The sequence below is a fragment of the Hevea brasiliensis genome, chromosome 1 (assembly GCF_030052815.1).
Source record: "Hevea brasiliensis isolate MT/VB/25A 57/8 chromosome 1, ASM3005281v1, whole genome shotgun sequence".
NCBI lineage: Eukaryota > Viridiplantae > Streptophyta > Magnoliopsida > Malpighiales > Euphorbiaceae > Hevea > Hevea brasiliensis.
This window is the reverse complement of record NC_079493.1, coordinates 119,831,373-119,851,156: the sequence shown is the minus strand read 5'-3', so window position 1 is coordinate 119,851,156 and position 19,784 is coordinate 119,831,373. Positions and strand designations below refer to the sequence as shown.

The 19,784-nt window shown below is 31.4% G+C and overlaps 1 protein-coding gene across 2 annotated transcripts; it reads left to right on the top strand.

Annotated features, from left to right (window-relative positions):
- Positions 1–2,023: 2,023 nt before the first annotated feature.
- On the top strand, positions 2,024–12,033 carry LOC110660375 (peptidyl-prolyl cis-trans isomerase PASTICCINO1). Of its 2 annotated transcripts, none has more exons than XM_021818675.2 (21): positions 2,024–2,127; positions 2,384–2,499; positions 2,604–2,688; positions 2,822–2,891; positions 3,104–3,201; positions 3,459–3,581; positions 3,814–3,846; positions 5,169–5,227; positions 5,331–5,415; positions 5,665–5,823; positions 7,568–7,625; positions 7,985–8,133; positions 8,268–8,365; positions 8,512–8,581; positions 8,945–9,004; positions 9,128–9,184; positions 9,667–9,735; positions 9,992–10,069; positions 11,321–11,422; positions 11,504–11,575; positions 11,660–12,033. In XM_021818675.2, the coding sequence occupies exons 2-21, from the start codon at positions 2,438–2,440 to the stop codon at positions 11,930–11,932; spliced, it is 1,860 nt and encodes a 619-aa protein (XP_021674367.2). In that variant the 5' UTR covers positions 2,024–2,127; positions 2,384–2,437; the 3' UTR covers positions 11,933–12,033. The 2 variants fall into 2 exon arrangements, with proteins under 2 accessions (XP_021674367.2, XP_058005320.1); XM_058149337.1 differs by lacking the exon at positions 2,024–2,127 and adding an exon at positions 2,164–2,279.
- Positions 12,034–19,784: the final 7,751 nt, after the last annotated feature.

Genomic DNA, 19,784 nt, shown 5'->3' with positions numbered 1-19,784 from the left:
ATTGAGTAGGTTGAGAATTTAGTTAAATATTTTGTGATGCATGTTATGTTAAAAATCGGTATAAATATTGATTGAAGCTTGAATTGCAATTTAGGGATATATTATTGAAATACATATCACTTTCATTATATATAAAGGAGCACCTAGTTGAATAAAGTCACAATTTTTCATTAGGCTACAAGCAATTATTTAAGTCCAATTCACCCCCCTCTTGGACTACTTTGAGACAACAAAGTGGAAAGGGTAGTTCGAGTAGTAGCAGGCCGAGCAAGGTAGTCAAGCATTGGTTGGTCGGTTGGAGCCCTTTTCACCGAGGGCTCACCCTCACCCTCACCCTCTTCAATAGCAGATTTCTTCTTTTTCATCTCCAGGACCATTTGGGCTATCTTCTTCCTCTTAGCTTTTTCTGCGTCGCTTCTACCCACATTTGCTCAAAAAATATAGTCAATAAGTAATAAAGATTTGTTGCGCTCATGCTGGGTTGTCACTGTATTCTACCCATCTTTGCTTGGATCTTGGAGCCAGCTACATCACTATGCATATATTTAACATGAATGTAGAAGGGCTTGGGGGTCCAAGGCTACCCCTTATCCACCTCATCTTCGCCACCCTAATTTCCATGATCATTTTTGATACACCAATTAAATTCTATAAATATATATATGGAAATTTTATAATTTTTTATTTGAAACACAAATCTAAATTCAAAATCATTTGAATTTCACATATATCAAATGTATCATTTCTTTGTACTTTTTAATATGTAACCAAATATGGGTATAAGTTAGATATTTTACCATTAAAATAATGAGTTTTAGTTAATGGTATTGAAGCCCTTTCTAATATTGTGAGATCTTAAATTTGAATTACAACCTGCATTATTTGTAAATAAAAAAATTCTATCCTATTGTAATGGAGGGATTACATTGGTTGATTTTGTGGTGAAGAGTTTGTTTTTCTTTCCTAAGTATAATGTAATTAAAACAATAACTAAATAAAAATGAAATATAATTTTAGACTTTTTTATTTTTACTATATGTAAAAATTAAATTAAATTGTATTATTTCAAATCTATATTTATATATGTCTCTATATAAAATAAGCAGCTGTCACGTGACACTCTTCACAAAAAATATGACATAGATAATTATAAATTTATATAATATATCAAAATTTCTCTCTATCCTATTTGGCTCTCTCTATATTAATTATACTTATTTTTCTTATTTTTTATAGAATATATTTTATTAAAAATTCTCCTTACTCTTTAATTTTAAATTAGATATTTCATTGAATTTGCTCTATTTTTTAATAATTAATTATTCGATTGCTTTAAATTGTTATTAAATTATTAATTATCTTATTGTATTTATATAAATTATAAATTATTTAATTATTACCCTTTTAATGTTATAATAATTACTTAACCGTAAGTTATTATTTTCTTATTATTACATGCTTATTGCAATATCACCAATAATAAATGATGTCTACACTAGATAAAATATAAATAAATTACAATGATCATTAGCTTTATTTTATTATTGATCTTTTAATTTTCTTTTAAGCAGCATTATTGTAGCTGAGTCAAATTTATTGTCCATTTTCATTGAGATTAAATCATTTTCCCCTTCAAATTTTTTAGATTTTTTCCTAATTAATTTGCAATGTTGAGTACCAAAATTAATTATAATATTTTAAATCACCAATATTTACCAATTTCATAATAAATAAAAAGTTAATTTTTAATTAAAGTTTAAAATTATTACTTTTTTTTATTACAATTAGAATTTTCTTCTAATTATTCATATTTGCCTATTTAGTGATAATAAAATTGTTATATTAATAATATTTCTTAAATAATAAAATATTAAAAATAATAATTTTAATATTAAATAATTTTTATTTACCATGTTTTTAATTTATTTTTCTAAAATTTTTTAATTAAAATTAATAAATAATTTTTAATATTTTATTATTAAAAAAATAATATTTTATTTATAAGCACTTATTTTTGCGATATAAAATAAAAAGAAGAAAATAGAATAACGAGTGAGAAATTCAAAATCAAACAGCTCTGGTTAATCAGTCACCATTTGTGGTCTTACCTCCAAATACCAACTTCAGGTATTTCTCATTAAAATCCCTTATTGGGTTGTGAAATGTGAACCTTTACAGCTAACCCAACTCAATTAATGCTCAATTTTTCAGTAATTTCTGTAAACGCATCTCAATCATATCAACTCATTCTTTGATTTTGATTTGTTACTATGAGCTCAGTTAGGGTTTGATTAGTCATCCATATACTTTTTCAGCAATCCTAATGTTGTTGAAGTTTTTTGTTTTGGAACTCATTTTGAGCTTCTTGTGTTTGTAATCCCAGTGATTGGATAGTTCTTCATATTTCTCATCAATTCCTTGAATTATTTCGTCGGCTATGGCTGTAGATGAGGATATGGCCCCTAAGAAGAAGAAAGAGCCCACTGAAAACGAGAAGAGGTACATTTGATTGTAATATTTAGTGAATTAGCAGGAAATTTTTAACCGAGGATTGGGTTCCTTTTACAAGTTTTGTTAAAGCATTGAAATGCTCTGATAATCAGGAGAATGAAAATTGTGCCTGGGAGTTTGATGAAAGCTGAGATGAGACCAGGTGGGGGTGATGCTAGACCATCAGATGGTGACCAGGTAACTCTTTTTATTTTATTTTATTTTATCAATCTTTAGATGATTGTGAAGTGCATGATATGTGAATGATTCATTGCAAGTATTTTCCTTAATGAATTGATTAACTTTTTTTGACTTTTGTAACATTTTTCAGGTCATATACCATTGCACTGTTAGAACTTTGGATGGAGTTGTTGTAGAGTCTACTAGGTTGGAATATGGAGGTGGGTTGATTCCTTGATTGCCAAGTAGGTTATTGAATGATTCATGAATGCATTTCCATGTAGAAAATGTTTTGGTTCTCATAGATTGCTGTATTATCTAGTGGCTTTACTTAATTCTAATATTTGAGCCTTGAATAAGATGCTTTCTATGATAAATGATCTTATGTTTTTATGGTCATTTGATTAAACAACCCTATCCTTTTACCTGACAGGCAAGGGCACTCCAATAAGACAAGTTTTAGGCAAAAGTAAGATGCTACTAGGATTGCTGGAAGGACTTCCCACAATGCTGAAGGGTGAAGTGGCAATGGTACTGTCTGCTACATTTTGCAATATGATATGGGTGCTTGTGCATCTGTTAATTTATGTATCTGCATTGTTGTCAAAAAAAAAAAAAAGAATAATAAGTGGACCAAATATAGCTTGCACATATTTAAGGAATTGATATGTGTCTTCATGTACACCAATTTTGCATTCCATTATTGTGAGAAATTGCTGAATAAAGGTTAGGTTTGTACGATTTTCTTATTCTTTTAATTTAAAAGCTGGTGATATCTTTTGTTTCAGTTCAAGATGAAACCTGAAATGCACTATCGTGAGGTTGATTGTCCAGTTTCACCCCCAAGTAGCTTTCCACAGGAAGATGAACTTCATTTTGAGATTGAGATGATAGAATTTTCCAAAATCAAGGCAAGATTTTTAAATTTTAAATTTATATCCTTTTTGTTTATGACAGATTGACATAATACTTTCAACTTTTATTCACTATATAAATGTTCAGGATGTCAAATCATACTGTTAATTGGAATATGTTGAAGATTTGTGTGTGTGTGAATCTGACACCTAGTAAAATGCCTTAATTAGTGATTGACATGTCATTAGTTCTAATTTTGAATTACTAATCGCTCGTGTTAATTTTCAGGTTGTCAGTGATGATTTGGGAGTTATAAAGAAGGTATTGAGAACGTGAATTATTGAATTATGTTTATTATATGGAGTTATGATAAATCTCACCTTAGTACCTTACTAACTGCTGGCTGTAAGAACCAGCTGATGTCTTCTCTTGTTTGGTTAGTTTTAACATCCTGTACTGGTCACTGTATTGTTTTGTTGGCTCTCTTGTTGGAATTGTCATCATAGGACTAAAGTCCATATTCATTTGAGAATGTCAAGAAGTATTTTTTGTTTTAGTAGGGAGACAGGTCAATATTAATATTCAGTGTTCAATGTGGTTGGATGGTTTTTCTTTTTCTATGTAATAACTATGCATTTAACTGTCCTCAAGTCCTGATCTCTCTGAATGCTAAGGGAAAGGAGAAATTGGTAAACAACTCTGAAAAAGCTAAAACGTCGTAGAGAAGGAAAGCACGGGAGCTAGGAATCAAGCATGGCATTGAAACAGTTGCATGTGATCCAATGTTGTGTGAAACAAGGAAGATGTCTCCACCTGGCTTAGAACGGGTGGTTGAAGGAGTGGGGATTTGGAAAGATGTCCAGTGCTTGAGGCCCAGTGCTCTTTTGTACTGGAATAAAGGAAGATGCTTATGAAATGTGCATTTTTGTTAAATGTATAGTGATGCAAGATCTACAACTCAACTCAACTAAGCCTTTATCCCAAAAATTTGGAGTCGGCTATATGGATTCGCTTTCTCCACTCTGAACGATTTTGGGTTAAATCTTCAGAAATGTGTAATGCTTCTAGGTCATGTTGTACTACTCTCCTCCAAGTCAATTTAGGTCTACCCCTTTTTTTCTTTCTATCCTCTAACTTAATGTACTCTACTTGTCTAACTGGAGCCTCCGTATGTCTACGCTTCACATGACCAAACCACCTCAATCTCCCTTCTCTCAACTTATCTTCAATTGGCACCACTCCTACCTTTTCTCTAATACTCTCATTACGGACTTTATCTAGTCTAGTATGGTCACTCATCCACCTTAACACTCTCATCTCTGGAACTCTTATCTTAGATGCATACGACCCTTTCAGTGTCCAACACTCACTACCATAAAACATAGCTGGTCGTATGGCTGTACGGTAAAATTTTCCTTTCAATTTATTGGGAATCTTACGATCACATAAAACCCCCATGGCACGTCTCCACTTCAACCATCCGGCTTTAATCCTATAACTAACATTCTCCTCACATCCCCCATCTACTTGAAGGACTGAGCCTAGATATTTAAAGTGATGCAAGATCTACAATCTGTAATTTTTTTTTTCCAGATTCATAATCAAGATTTGGGTCATATATAATCTGCTTATTTTGTGGATAGGTAGTAAATGAAGGGCTGGGCTGGGAATCGCCAAGGGAACCTTATGAAGTAAAAGCTAGGTATAAACTTGTTTCTAGTCCATTTTTGCCCTTGCCTTGCATTTATATTGAACTGTAAGATGAAATATCTAAAGTTTTTATGAAAAATGTGTTCTATTTAAAGGATTTCTGCAAAGAAGGGTGATGGGAAAGTAATTCTATCAAACACACAAGGAGAACCATATTGCTTTACTTTTGGGAAATCTGAGGTTGGTTATGTGTTCTGAACTTTCTGTTGTTTATATTTATTTATTTATCTTCATATTCCTAGTTTGCTACATCTAATAACATTCTCCATTGGACTTTCCTTTTCAGTTCATCTTTTGCCATCGGTTTGCATTTTTATTCCCATTTCTCATTTTGTAATGCAGAGAAACTTTTAATCCATTTAATGTTTTGTACTCATGGACATTTCTTTGGACATCTAAAGTATTTATCATTTTTCATTATTAATTTAGGTACCTAAAGGCCTTGAGATGGGGATGGGAACAATGACACGAGAAGAGAAAGCAGTTATATATGTTACCAATCAGTACTTGACTGAGTCTCCTCTCATGTCTCTGGTAGAAGGTTTTGATGAAGTTCATTTTGAAGTGGAGCTTGTCCGTTTTACTCAGGTATGAATATTTCTCCAAGATTGTAAATCATAGTTGTTTACTCTTCCATTGGCATGCTGATTCGTTTGTTTTCATCATTCAATGAGACTATAAAAAACTGAGAAGAGTTAGTTGAGGAGGAGATTTGATGATGACATCAGATAATAATCTCATTGCTAATTTATTTTACTGAAATCCTAATTGATGTGAAAAACTGTATCGTCTTGTCTCCATGCAATCATAACACATGTCAAACTGTCATTCTTTTTTTTTTTTTTTTTATCGCAATACTTGTCTATGTTGATTGTCCACTGTGGTTAAGTTTGCATCTAGAAATGAAACAAACAAGTACCAACCCGTGATTGGTTGCCTTGTTATATATATTTAGTTGGGAGCCTTGATGTTAGTAGATGAAAAACAGTTAGGGGTGTGCAATTGGTTGGTCGGGACCAAACTACCGAAATATAGAGTTATGGCAACTGAACTGAAAGTAAAAACCGAGTTGAATTCTGTTCATCAGCTTTTATGCCATTTTCAGATTTAGTGTTTCCAAGAACAAAAATTCAAAACCCTCACAATCTCAGCAAATAAACACAATCATTCACTAGAATTGCAAATTTATAGACCCAGAAATACAATCACAGAAAGGAATCATACATGCAACAACATTCTACCCAGGAAAGAGAGAGAGAGAGAGAGAGAGAGAGAGAGAGAGAGAGAGAGAGAACCAAAAACAGGCTTCAAATCTTCCACTGCCAAGGAAGTTTCAACAAATTCTATTTGAGCCTCACAACAAGATCACATATCCAGAAGAGGAAGCCCAAAAATGGAAAACTAGAAGAATAAAAAGGGTTGGAGACGCTGTCGTGGTTCTTTGAAAGCATCTGGGCATGCTGAGAAGGGCAGGGAAGAGATGAGCCTCGTTTAAAGCAAGGGAGGGGGAAAGTTTTTCATCGGAGCAAGGGAGGGATGGATGATGATGGAGGTGGGTCTTCAAGCCAATGTATGTGGGTTTTTAGCTCTTCGTCTTATAGTCATCGCTAAGACGGGAAAGATGCATGTGGGTTTTTAGTTGAAGAAGAAGATAAGAGGGGAAGATGGGCTGAGGGTGAAGGGGAGGGAGGGGATTTGTGAATTGGGAGAATTGAGAAGGTTCAGTTTTTTGAGATAGTGAAAAGGGGGAAAAAAAAAAAAAAAACTAACAAAAGCTTAGGATTTTATAATGTGCCTGCAGCCTCCATTCAAATCGATGCAGTTTTTAACATGGTTATTAGGGTAGCGGGGGACAAAATGGTGCAGCTTTTAAAAAATTAGCTTAGTTTTTTTTTTTTTTTAATGAACTAACCCAACCAAACCGATTTTTTGGGGAAAAAAAACCAAAAAACTGAATTAAATGGTTCAGTTCTGTTTTTTCAGATAAAACTGATTTCTGCTCGCCCCTAGAAACAGTCATCATCTTGGATGTTAGCATAAGTGCCTCTTTATCATGAGTGTCTGAAATTTAAAAGATGTTTGTGATACTTAGCTGTTCTGGACTCAAATTATGTGCAGCATTTGGAATTTAACATACACATTTGAGTTGTATTTGTCAAAGAAATATAATTTATTCCTGATTTATAGCCAAATCCTGGTTAAATATTGTTTATATTTGTGTGTGCATGTGCCTTATTTTTTTAATTGATTTATTATTATTATTATTATTATTATTATTATTATTATTATTATTATAATGATGCGATTCAACTCTCTAGCTTAGTGTTAACAGGTGCGGGACATGCTAGGAGATGGGCGCCTGATGAAGCGTCGGCTTCGTGATGGAAGAGGTGCGCGTACATAAGTTCATTTATACTTTCTTAGAGATCATATTCATATGCTATTGGAACCCCATATATATGCTTGATGTTTTCTCTGTCATTTTCATAGTACACATTGACTGGTATCTTTTTGTATATAATACGGATGTTTGATAGATTCATACATTTAGATTCTATCTCAAAGAATCCTAGGTTACTTATAGCATTGATTGCTCTAGCATGTGGAATGAAAGAAAAAAAAAGCGTAAGCTTCTGCCTCCTTTTGTTTTTGGCAACTGGCTAATTGATTCATCTGCATAATTGCATGGCTTTATTAATGTTATATTACACATGACACAATGTGGATCTGAATTGTTCTAAAAAATTAGGTGAGTTTCCCATGGATTGCCCTCTTCATGACAGTCTACTACGGGTCCATTACAAGGGTATGCTTCTTAATGAGGAAAAGAAGATCTTCTATGATACAAGAGTTGATAATGATGGTCAGCCGTTGGAGTTCAGATCTGGGGAAGGGCTCGTGAGTTATTCCTCATTATAAAGCTCAATTTACAAGTTTTTAGAAATAATGATATTTGGCCCAACGTCTTGTGCTCAATCTCAATTAGTAGTTTGCAGCACAACTAATAACTTTAACTTTCGCATGTGTTGCAGGTCCCTGAAGGATTTGAAATGTGTGTTCGTTTAATGCTTCCAGGAGAGATAGCTCTTGTTACTTGTCCTCCTGATTATGCATATGACAAGTTCCAGAGGTTGCTTTTCAAAATCTTGTTTAACATATTCTGTCGTATAAAAACTAGAAACACGTTGATTTAACTCACTGCTACATTATTCTTTACTTTATTGTATTCTTCCTGAAATGATGTCCCCAATTCTTTTGATCCCTCCATGTTATTAGGCCAGCTAATATTCCTGAAGGTGCCCATATTCAATGGGAAATTGAGCTGCTTGGTTTTGAGATGCCTAAGGTAACCAACAAATATTTTTCTGAAATTTAATTGCAGGACCATTTCATTTGTTTATATAAACTTTGTTAGACTCTCAATTTGCTGTCTCTTATCATTTTGAAACTATTTTTGTTAGTGGCATTTCAGCAAGCCAGCTTTTCTGTCCATATCAGTTTTTCTGTTTGGCTGGCATTCATTTAGCCATTAGTAGCTTTAGGGGGGAATGGACTTTGGAATTGATAATGGAAATTGCTGATTTTATGGGATTTTTCACATGATTCAGCTCTGAATAGCTGGAAATACTTACTAGGATTTCAGCTTAGAAGTTCATGATCATTCCTGTATCATTATATGTAGAAAGGTTCAGATGAATTCTTATTGCAGGATTGGACCGGTATGGATTTTCCAAGTATAATGGGTGAAGCAGAGAAGATTAGAAACACAGTATGTAATCGTGTCTGCTTATTCAGTGCTGTCTTTTACCACCTGCAATATTGCTTTAACTTCATATATACATTTCTTGATTGTTGATACAAACTTTGAACCATTGTGGTGGTTTTTACCTAGGGAAACAGGCTCTTCAAAGAAGGAAAGTTTGAACTTGCAAAGGCAAAATATGAGAAGGCAATATATTATCCCCTTACTTCATATGTGTTTGAGCATCTTTGGATTGTTAATTCTTTTGTTTGATGTTTTTGGATTGTAAAGATGTAAAATTACACTGCCTTCAACTAGTAATTCAGAGTGAACCCATTTGCTGGCAACACTTACTAGCGTTGCTTGGTTGATGATGTTGCCTGGAATCATGGTTGGTTGGTTTTTTTTTCTTTTTTTTTTTTCATTGAGCTGGAAAAAAGAAGCAAAGAGGAGAAAAATATTTCAAGTTTTATGTGATTTCTACATTTATACTACCATTTTTTATGGTTTCTGAAGTTATTGTCTTTGACAATATTGGCTGCTCAAAATAAAATGGTTCATTTTTTATTCTAATTCAATTATGTTGTGTCTATGGTTTTATGGATCCCTTTTTTGGGCTCTTGAATATCTGGATTGTATTTGGCACCTATCAAGTCCTCATACAATGCTGTGTGGCAATTGCTTAACAGGTACTTAGGGAATTTAATCATGTAAATCCACAAGATGATGAGGAAGGGAAGGTTTTCGTAGATACTAGAGTAAGTTTTTCTACTCCTTAGAATAACCCAAACAAGCTGTTTTGCAGTATATATTTTCAATATCTTTGCTCATGTTACATTTTTTGTTCTCTTTTCATGGATGCTTGAAGAACTTGTTAAATTTAAACTTGGCTGCATGCTACCTCAAAATGGGAGCTACTCCTTAGAATAACCCAAACAAGCTGTTTTGCAGTATATATTTTCAATATCTTTGCTCATGTTACATTTTTTGTTCTCTTTTCATGGATGCTTGAAGAACTTGTTAAATTTAAACTTGGCTGCATGCTACCTCAAAATGGGAGAATGCAAAAAGTCCATTGAGTATTGCAATAAGGTATGTTTTGGGAGATTTCTAGTTTCTTTTCATATGTTCTGGATTTGATATTGTGGTTACAATTAATATTGCTATGTTATTTATTTAAAATTCCCTTTTTCCTTTTATATTCTTTGTTGTTTGGTAGTTGCTTAGTTGGCTTAAATGATGTTACGATCCCATTGCAAGAAAACTTATATCCCACATTGGAAGTATGGGATTTTAATGTGGAGCACATATGAACTTGGACTCTCCAATCTCAATAGCTAGCTTTTGGGGTGTGGTTTTGCTAAGATCGTATCAATGATATTAGAGCCGTTCACTATGACTTCCGGTTGCAATCGTGTGGCACAAGTGGTGACACCGGAATATCAGTGTTCCCCCAGGGCTAGATTAAGTTAGCGCAAAGCCAGCTTGCATGGGTGCCTAGGCTGCGGGAGCATGGTGGAATGTTATGATCCCATTGCAAGAAAACTTGTGTCCCACATTGAAATTATGGGATTTCAATGTGGGCTATATATGGACTTGGGCTCTCTAACCTCGATAGCTAGTTTTTGGGGTGTGATTCTCCTAAGTTCGTATCAAATGATTTCTATTCCTTTAGAAGGAATAGTATTTCGGTGTTAGGAGCATTTCTCTATGGGTAAGCTGGTTGTCACTGTGATTAAAATATCAGTAATTCTCGTAATTTCTTAGTTGGATGTGAATAAGAAAACCAATCGTACAGGGTTTTAGCATTGTAGGCTTTTGCAATTCAGATACGCTAGAAGCGAGAGATCGGATATAAAGCAAGAGATCAGATATAAGACTCAAGGATTGCCAAGTTTTTGGGATGGGAAATTCCATTTGATGTACAACTGGTGTTAGATATCAAACTCTAGCTTTTCTATAACATGATGCCAGTTTAGGCTTTGTAAGGCAGCAGGCTTGTCTCTGACTAAAAAGCTGCTGGCAAGGTAGTTCCCCAATTAGCATATGAATACATGGGGGTTTGGTACTTGACACTTACGTGGGCATTCAATTAGAGACAAGGGGATTGATAATGTTGTGATGCATGTTATAATTATCTAAGATTAGCCCATACAGTTTTTAAAGGCAGGCATATGATGCTAATACAGTCTAATGGTGTAGAAAATCTTCCCTGTTTATTTCTAAAATAATTGAGTTTGTGTTCAAATGCTATGCTCTCTTTTCTTTGTAACTTGCTTCGCAGGCTGTTGTTATTCCTCTGAATCTGCATCTTTGAATTTTGGTCTTGATAAAATAATGCAGGTTTTGGATGCAAATCCTGCTCATGTAAAGGCTCTATACCGCCGTGGAATGGCTTACATGACAGATGGCAGTTTTGAGGAAGCAAGAGATGATTTTGAAAAGGTGTGTTGTATTTTTCATTTTAGTGGAACATTTTAAAATCATTGACATTCATTTTCTGAAAATGCTGGTGGATGCTTCCAGATGATGAAAGTTGACAAGTCATCTGAACCTGATGCAATGGCAGCACTTCAAAAACTGAAGCAGAAGAAACAGGTAGGTTAAATGCAATATTATATTTGTTGTTTTAGACAGCTTAATGTTTTATATCTTTCTGTATGACTGCCATTCATTGAGTAGGAAGTTGAGAGGAAAGCACGTAAACAATTCAAAGGACTATTTGACAAGAAGCCAGGGGAAATTGCAGAGGTTGGAACTCATACAGAAGAAAGTAGTACAAGTGAAAATCAGAGGAAAGATGATCAGGTGGATTCAGATGGGATTGAGGAAGAGGCCTTGCTTCAAGGTGCAGGCGCAGTCAATGCACCTAGAGTGGGCTGGTTCTCCCACTTGTGGCCCACTGGTAGAAGACTGTTTTCTGCTCTGGGTTTTCAAAGATGTACGATATTGTGACAGGGAATTATCAGCTTTAGTATCCAACTTCATGACACTTGGGGATTCAGTAATATTTCCAATTTAAAAAAAAATTAAAAAATAATATATTAATAAATTTATTTTAAAATTTAAAATTAAATAATATATTATTAAATATAAAATAAAACTACAATTAATTTAAAATTTTATCATTAATAAAATTTTATAATATGATTATAATAGTATAAAATATATAAATTATATTATATTATTAAATAAAATAATAAATAATTCGTGTTGTTGAGTATATATATATATATATATATATATATATATATATATATATATATATATATATATATATATATATATATATATATAGACACTCAACATGATTTTGTTTCTTTAATTTTTTTTTTTAATTTGTTCTTATCACATCTCATCATTCTATTACCCTGCAAACGATATTACCATCGTAAAGTTAATTTAATATTCTTTGATTTTTTGATTTTATTTACTGTGCAAATGATATTATTTAATTTTTTTTCTTTTAATTATATTAGATGAATTTTCTTTTTTATTTTTTTATATAATTGACTTCTACTTATTCGAATTTGAGATCTTAATAAAATTTAAATTTTTCAGGATTTGTGTTGTATATATATTTAAAAAAATGTTTGCGTATGCAGGAAGTACATGTTTGTACCAAACTTACATGGAATAAATTCAATCCATAAACAAATAATTTAAAATATATATTCTGATTCAAGATCTCGTAATCTTGGAAACAAGTTCAATAAATAATAACAAACTGAAAACCTTTAATCATAATCGGTCATTTTAATTTACTTGTTTTCTATTATCATGTAAGCTGCATTTGGCAGTAAATTCCTGCTCATTTCATGCTATTTCTCTTGCAACTACTAATCAACAAGAGGCCGGTAAGCTAACACTATACAAGGAGCCATAGAAGATATTAAAAGGGTATCTCTCTTAGTTTATAAGCTGGTTAAAGCTCTAAAAATAGGTTTACTTGTTTGTTTATAACAATTTTTTAGATAAATTTATAAGTTAAAAAAAAATAAATTAGAGATTTAACTTTTTATTTTGGCGTTTATAAGTATTTTATTATGTTATTTTCATTTAATTTTTAAAATTTCTTTATAAAGTTTATTTAATACTATTTTTAGTCATTTTAAAAGTAAATTTACTTATAAATTATTTTTTATTAAGTGCATTAATTATTTATCAATTATTTATAATTATTTTAATTAAATATATAATTATTTAAAATTTTAAATATTTATAAATTTAAATTAACTTAATATCGAAATTTGTAAACTGTTTTTCATAAGTTAAGCTAAATAGGGAGGAGATGGAAAGCTACTAAAGATGTGGTAGGAATAGGTCTCTCGCCATGTTTGAAATTATGCATGCAAGCAATGACAGCAACTGCAGATGATAAAGGCGACTGTTACGTCCTCTGCTATACACACTGCATTAGTTACAATTGGCTTCCAATGGCCTGCACCTCCCAATGTCAGCGTCACACTTCGCTGTGCAAACTGCATTCAACTTTACGATGGTAAGACGAAGATACCTACTGTTTTTACTACTTCAAAACAAATATAAGAACGCTATAATTTTAGATTAAAAAATTTGATACTTGAATTAAAATAAAAATTAGAATTAGGAATGAAAAGAATCAAAATTGATATAACATGCCTAAAATTAAGTTATATAAAGTCAACATGTTAATTAAAAAGTCAAATGTTTGGTCAAAATGTCAATATAATCAAGAAAGTCATGACGAGTGATCAGTCCGAACATCAGATGGTTTAAACTAATCAATCTAAGATCAAATGGCTCGGATTAATGAATCCAAGCATAATATGGCTCGAACCGAGCAAAAATATGAATGAAGACATCCAAGCAAAAGTGCAACTGGATGCTTGCCAACATGATCGAACGATACCCATCCAAGCATCGATAGAACTGGTCAACAATAAAAGCATATTTATTGGCAAGAATCTTGGGACAACAACCGAATATGTTGAGATTCTTGGAACTAACTTTAACGGCTCCCTAACTTTTAATATATAAATATTAAAACAACACATAAATCAGGTGCGCTTACTCTGTCAAAATCACTATTGTACTCCATTTACATTATCAAAACAATCTACCAATCAGAACTTTAGTTTGAGGATCGGAGTGGTTGGCCGACCAAAAGGCCACCGATCTCACATTCTCTTTCTGAATTATAAGTTGACGAGGCATTAAGACCAGTCAAAGAGACTCACGATAGCATCAAAAACTAAAATAAAGCTATACTAAAATTATTTAAAACCGAATCAAAATCAAAATATTAAAAGTTGATCCCAATTTTGATTCCTAAAAATTCAAAGAAATAAAGAATGACTACATATATAGATAATGCCATTATGATATAATAATAAAGGATGAATCATTCTGATTTCAATAAAATGTTGGTTTTCAGATTGTATGCCGTGTAATTTTTTTATATACATATATACACAAATAGAGGTATTTGTTGGATGATGAAAGAAAAATAAAAGAGAGAAAATTTATTAAAAAATGATTTACGATGGAGAGAAATTCATTTGAAGAAGTAAAATAATATGAGCCTTAAGTTGATAATAATTCACTCTTTGAGACCAACACCATATGAATTAATCACAAATAAACTGCTTAAGAATAAGAGGAACTGAGTGACGGAACCCCTCAATTTGACAATTCTCTTGATCAACATGCAGAATCCTTCCGCAGTTTTCCTCTCTAAATACACACATTTGTACAGCATATATAGTTTACCAATTTTCAATTTTTATTTTAAATAAAAATATTATATTTTCAGAGATATTTGTCAGAATAGAATGATTAAAATATAAAGATTTTGCTCTCAACTCAAAGGCTTTAAAATTTTTTTGCCTATTATGCCAAATATACCAATAAACCATCTAGATTTGGGAGATTAATCACATTAATTTGCCTTTGCTTTTGTATTAACAGTTAAATTTCACTCATACGAGCTGCATTTAGGAGTAAATATCTGCTAATTTTATGCTATTTCCCTTGCAACCTTTAACCTGACACATATATAACAAGGAAGGAGCCACTTGGGCATACCCAAAAGAACTTGAAGAACAAAAAATTCAGAGAGGATATGGAGAACTACTGGAGAGGTGGTAGCCATAGGTCTAGAGCAATAGTGGCAATATTATTGATTCTGATATGGTGGAGGCAGCAAGCAGCTGCGGATACTGATCGAGACTGCTACATCACCTGCTATGCTCACTGCATTAATAACAGCTTTCTTCCATTGGCCTGCACTTATCAATGTTCTCAGGAGTGCCACATCCCACTTCTTTGTGCACAATGCATCCAACTTTTAGATCGTAATCCTTATATTTCTTTGAAAAATTATTGTATCAACTTAGTTTATAGATCCTCACCTAATTCTGTTGCATGATTCTTTCTATGACAGGTAACGTGGACGGCTGCTCGAATGAATGCTCAGTGGATTATCTAGCCCTACCACTGATGCTCAGTGGATTAGCTACCCCTGCCACCAACCATGTTTAATTACTCCCTTTAGTCATGAAGAAAAATTGTATGACAATAAAGAAATAATGCATGAATCATTCTTATAACTGCAATAAAAAATTCCGGTCCTGAGATCATATGTTATAATGATATTCTAATTTTCAGTATCCCTGTTTGCAATCCGAAATTTTATAAAAATTCAAAGCGTAGTGAATTTTATTATTCTACCTAACACTTATGAAAAATTAACTGATATTTGCTGCTGATTAGAGATTAATATTGTAAATCTGTTACTAAATTATATTATTAGATAAATCGGTAAATTCGTTATTATAGATCTTATTTTTTTAATGTATAGTTAAAATTAATTTTAAAATTATTGTGAATTTCAATTGAAATTAAATAAAAATATCATATATGTAAAAGACAACCACCAACAATTCAAATTTCATGTATATAATATATTTTTTTATTGCAAGATATATGACAATTTATTTATAAAATATTTCCATTCAATTTTTTTTTCTTATTTCCCTTTTGAAGTGTTGCAGAAGTTGGTAGAGCAATTATCCAGGCAGCTTTCCATTTTCTTGGCATCTGCCACATTACAAACCTCATAAGCATCTCTCAAATTATCTGAGAAAATATAAAATTAGGTTAATTAATTCAATTTCACATGTAATTAGAGAAATGGGATAACTAAAATTATAGGTGTTATATAAAATTATGATAAATCTTATAAATAAATATTTGAAAATAAATAAGAATTGTCCATACCTTGAAAAGCATTGGTGCAAGGATGAATAGTGCTACCAAGGGTACAATAGTATTGGTGAGTAGAAGCAGAATGAAGGATACATTTCTTCAAGCAAATTGCAGCACAAGAAATAGGTTTAAAGGGCAGAAATGGTATTTTGAAATCTAACATGCAATTAGAGAAACACAAACCATAGCACTTTATATCAAACTCTTTTTTTGGCTGTTGCTTCCTCTAAGAACATCGTCAACAATATAAACACAGCCACAGCTACCTTATTCTGATCACCTTTCCCTTCCATTTCAGGGGCTTTAATTTTCCCTTAATTGGAATTTATATATGTTCTTGATGGTTTTGCTGAAATTCAACAATTATCTAATATATATATAGTCAATTAACTAAGAGTGCAACAAAGTAATACAATCTAAACAATAATTAATTAAAACTTTAAAGATGAAAATCTTCCTTGATATCCACACTGATTTTCAAATCAGGCGTCTAGGCTACCTTATAATAATAAGTCTCCTTCTCCATTTCTTACTACTTGCAAATGTGTTTTATAAATTACTTGCAAGGCTGGTGGGATAGGAAAGATAAAGTGAGTTAACCATTTTAGGTCCAGTGGTTTAGGGCTTGAAAGTTAATTGAGTCAATACAAGGAGTGTTATATTAAGTAAAAAATCAAATTAATGTTAATGAATTTTATTTCAATAGTACTAAACTTATCTCAAAATTTCGAGTGGTTTAAGCTTATATTTTATGAATTATTGATTAATAAACAAGAAATGTAAGGTAGAACTATGATTGACACAATCACAAACAACAATTCTACATATGCATGCAAAGATAGACCAATATAATTGTTTTTTAAGAAATAGAACCAAATATAATAATTTATTGATTATTTATTCTTTTCGAAAATAACATACATGTTCTCATAAAATCAATTTCCTCTCATTCTTTCATCTTCTCTTTTTTTTTTTTTTTTTCCTTTAAAACACTCTTGCACAACTTGTTTGAACAGTTATCTACGCAGATTCCCATTTTCACCGCATCTGCATGCAACATTAGAAAACATTATATTAGAATATTCTCCAGAACTATGAAATTTCAAGATTATATAAAATTAAAAACATCTAACTACCAGTCTCTTAAAAAAATGCATATAGATTGCAGAGAGAGGATATGTTTGTATATACCATCGGCGTGATCAGTGCAGGTATCAATTGAACAGCCAAGTTTACAGTAGCAAAGCTCAAGGGAAGCAGTAGGAGGTGGAAGAAGACGCACCTTTAAGCATTGAGTGGCGCAAGGGATAAACTTCGCATTGGGCACAGCTGCCACTGGATCATTAAAAAGATTGATTTTCTCTGTTTCAAGAACGCAAAGAAAGAAGCAATCAGAATAGCACTGAGAGAAACCCGCTCTTGATTGCCCTAAAAACATCACCAAAAATGTTATCAACCCTGAAGCAGCACCTGCCTTCACACCCTTCCTTCCATTTCAGGCCTAGCTAACTTCTTTTTAGCTCCTCAAAAATATTCATCTTTTGTGATAGCTGATTTTCTTGAAAGATCAGGGGCAGATAAGTGACGATGCAAAACTATGTGTATGACATTGATCAATAGTCCAATCTAAACTATTTAATTTCAAATCTAGCTTCTAGATTGCATAACCATTCATATTTATGCATGAAACAAAAGGAGATTTTGTTTCTTCCTTATATAATAATAATTATTATTATTATTAGTGCCATTTGTAGGATTGCTTTTTATATCATTTCACATGGCACAAACATATTAGTACACACTAAATATAACAATAAAATGGTGCCATAAGAGGCTATAATTATTCTACCAAGAAAAAAAAGAGGATATAAATGAATTAATAGTAACAAATAAAATTTTCAATTAAATTTGAGATAGCTTACTATATATAAAAGCAAAAGATATGCTAAAAGCGAAAGTTAATTAAGGGATTTATCAATAGGATTTACTATTGGTTTACCATTGAACAAAAAAGACTTTTTTAAGTTATTTTTTTTTTCCTTTTGTATCTTTAAAAAAAGAAGTATAACTTGGTTACTAAAAAAAAAAATTAAAATAGCCAAAAAATTTATTAAAATAAAAATTAATTCCTTATATATATATATATACACACACACACGCAAGCACACATCCTTCATCATTGTATAGTTGAAAAAATTATACACTTTATTAGTTTAATTTTCATTTTATTAAGAAGCAAATTAATTAAAAAAAAAACTTCAATACATTGGACTCCAGACCAATTTAGTTTAATAATTAACTGCAGTTGATAATTGACAACTATTTATGTTAGTAGTATTTGATTTATGTTAAGTATTTGATAGTACGTAGAATAACTAATAAGAGCAAATAGCATATAATTTATTTTGTTTTATTTTGATGAAGAAAAAGTTTAAGTGAGGGGGAAGTTTTCAATTAAGGGTAATAACATATCACTAACCTCCACCAGGAAGGATAGTTGATAGGTCTCGAGCTCTTGCTAATTAAATCTTACCAACTGAATTAATATTTACTAGCTTATGTAATTTATTTTATTATTAAAATAAATAAATAAAAATTAAATAATATAAGAAAAATATGAGTTATATATATATATATACTCCCTAATGTAGAGATACATGCAAATTAAAAGAATAATAAAGTTGTATTCTTATCTTGAAACAACAATAATTAATTAAGAATAATTTTAATTTCACAATTTTTTTGAAATGTAGCAGCTTAGTAGATGTATCAACTGAATAACAGCTATTCAGTATTTTTGCTAAGATCTTGCTCGGTAATATTAATTGTTCTAATAGCTATTAGTTATTTTAGTAGCTGTCAGTTTTTTTATTAACTATTAGTTATTAGATATTAACCGTTAGTGGTTAACTATTTATATAGCCGTTAAAGTAGAAGTATTCGGTAAAAATAGATGTTAATGTAAAAATAGTGATAAAATCTTGTTGACTTTAGTCAAAATGCTTTCTCAATCTCTAAAAATTAAGAGTAATAATTTTTCATGAACCACTTGCTTGACTTTTTAAAGCTAGTGTAAACACTATATCACCGAATAGTATAAATAAGAGAAATAACTAAACGCTAAGCTGTTGTCAAATAGAGTCCAAATATATTTAAAGTAATTATTGAGTATGAAACTTCATTAGCTAACCTAAACCTCTTATTCAAACACCCCCCCTCAAGCTTAGGACACAGTTTATAGAATATGTTTGAAAGTTTATTTCATTTCCGCAAAATTTTCTCATGCGAGCCGTATTTAGCTGAAAAATTAATTAAAACCTGCTTATTTTATGCCCTTCCGTTTTCAGAAAATTAACATTTACCAATAAAGAGGCCTATCCAAAGCAAATCACAGAATATCCATGAATGAAAATGGCCGAAAGGTCTATTTGTCATTATTGTTAATATTATTGAGAAAATTATTTTTTAAAATATATTATTTAAAAAATATTAAAAAAATTAAAATTTAAATTTGATCAATTTTAATTAAAAAATATTAAAATAATAAAATAATTTTTTT

Bases quoted from the DNA above. Each gene is read 5' to 3' on its own strand.
- LOC110660375 (XM_021818675.2), top strand. From the start codon at position 2,438: ATGGCTGTAGATGAGGATATGGCCCCTAAGAAGAAGAAAGAGCCCACT. The intron at 2,689-2,821 runs GTAACTCTTTTT...AACATTTTTCAG, and splicing joins GACCATCAGATGGTGACCAG to GTCATATACCATTGCACTGT. The intron at 8,366-8,511 runs GTTGCTTTTCAA...CCATGTTATTAG, and splicing joins GCATATGACAAGTTCCAGAG to GCCAGCTAATATTCCTGAAG.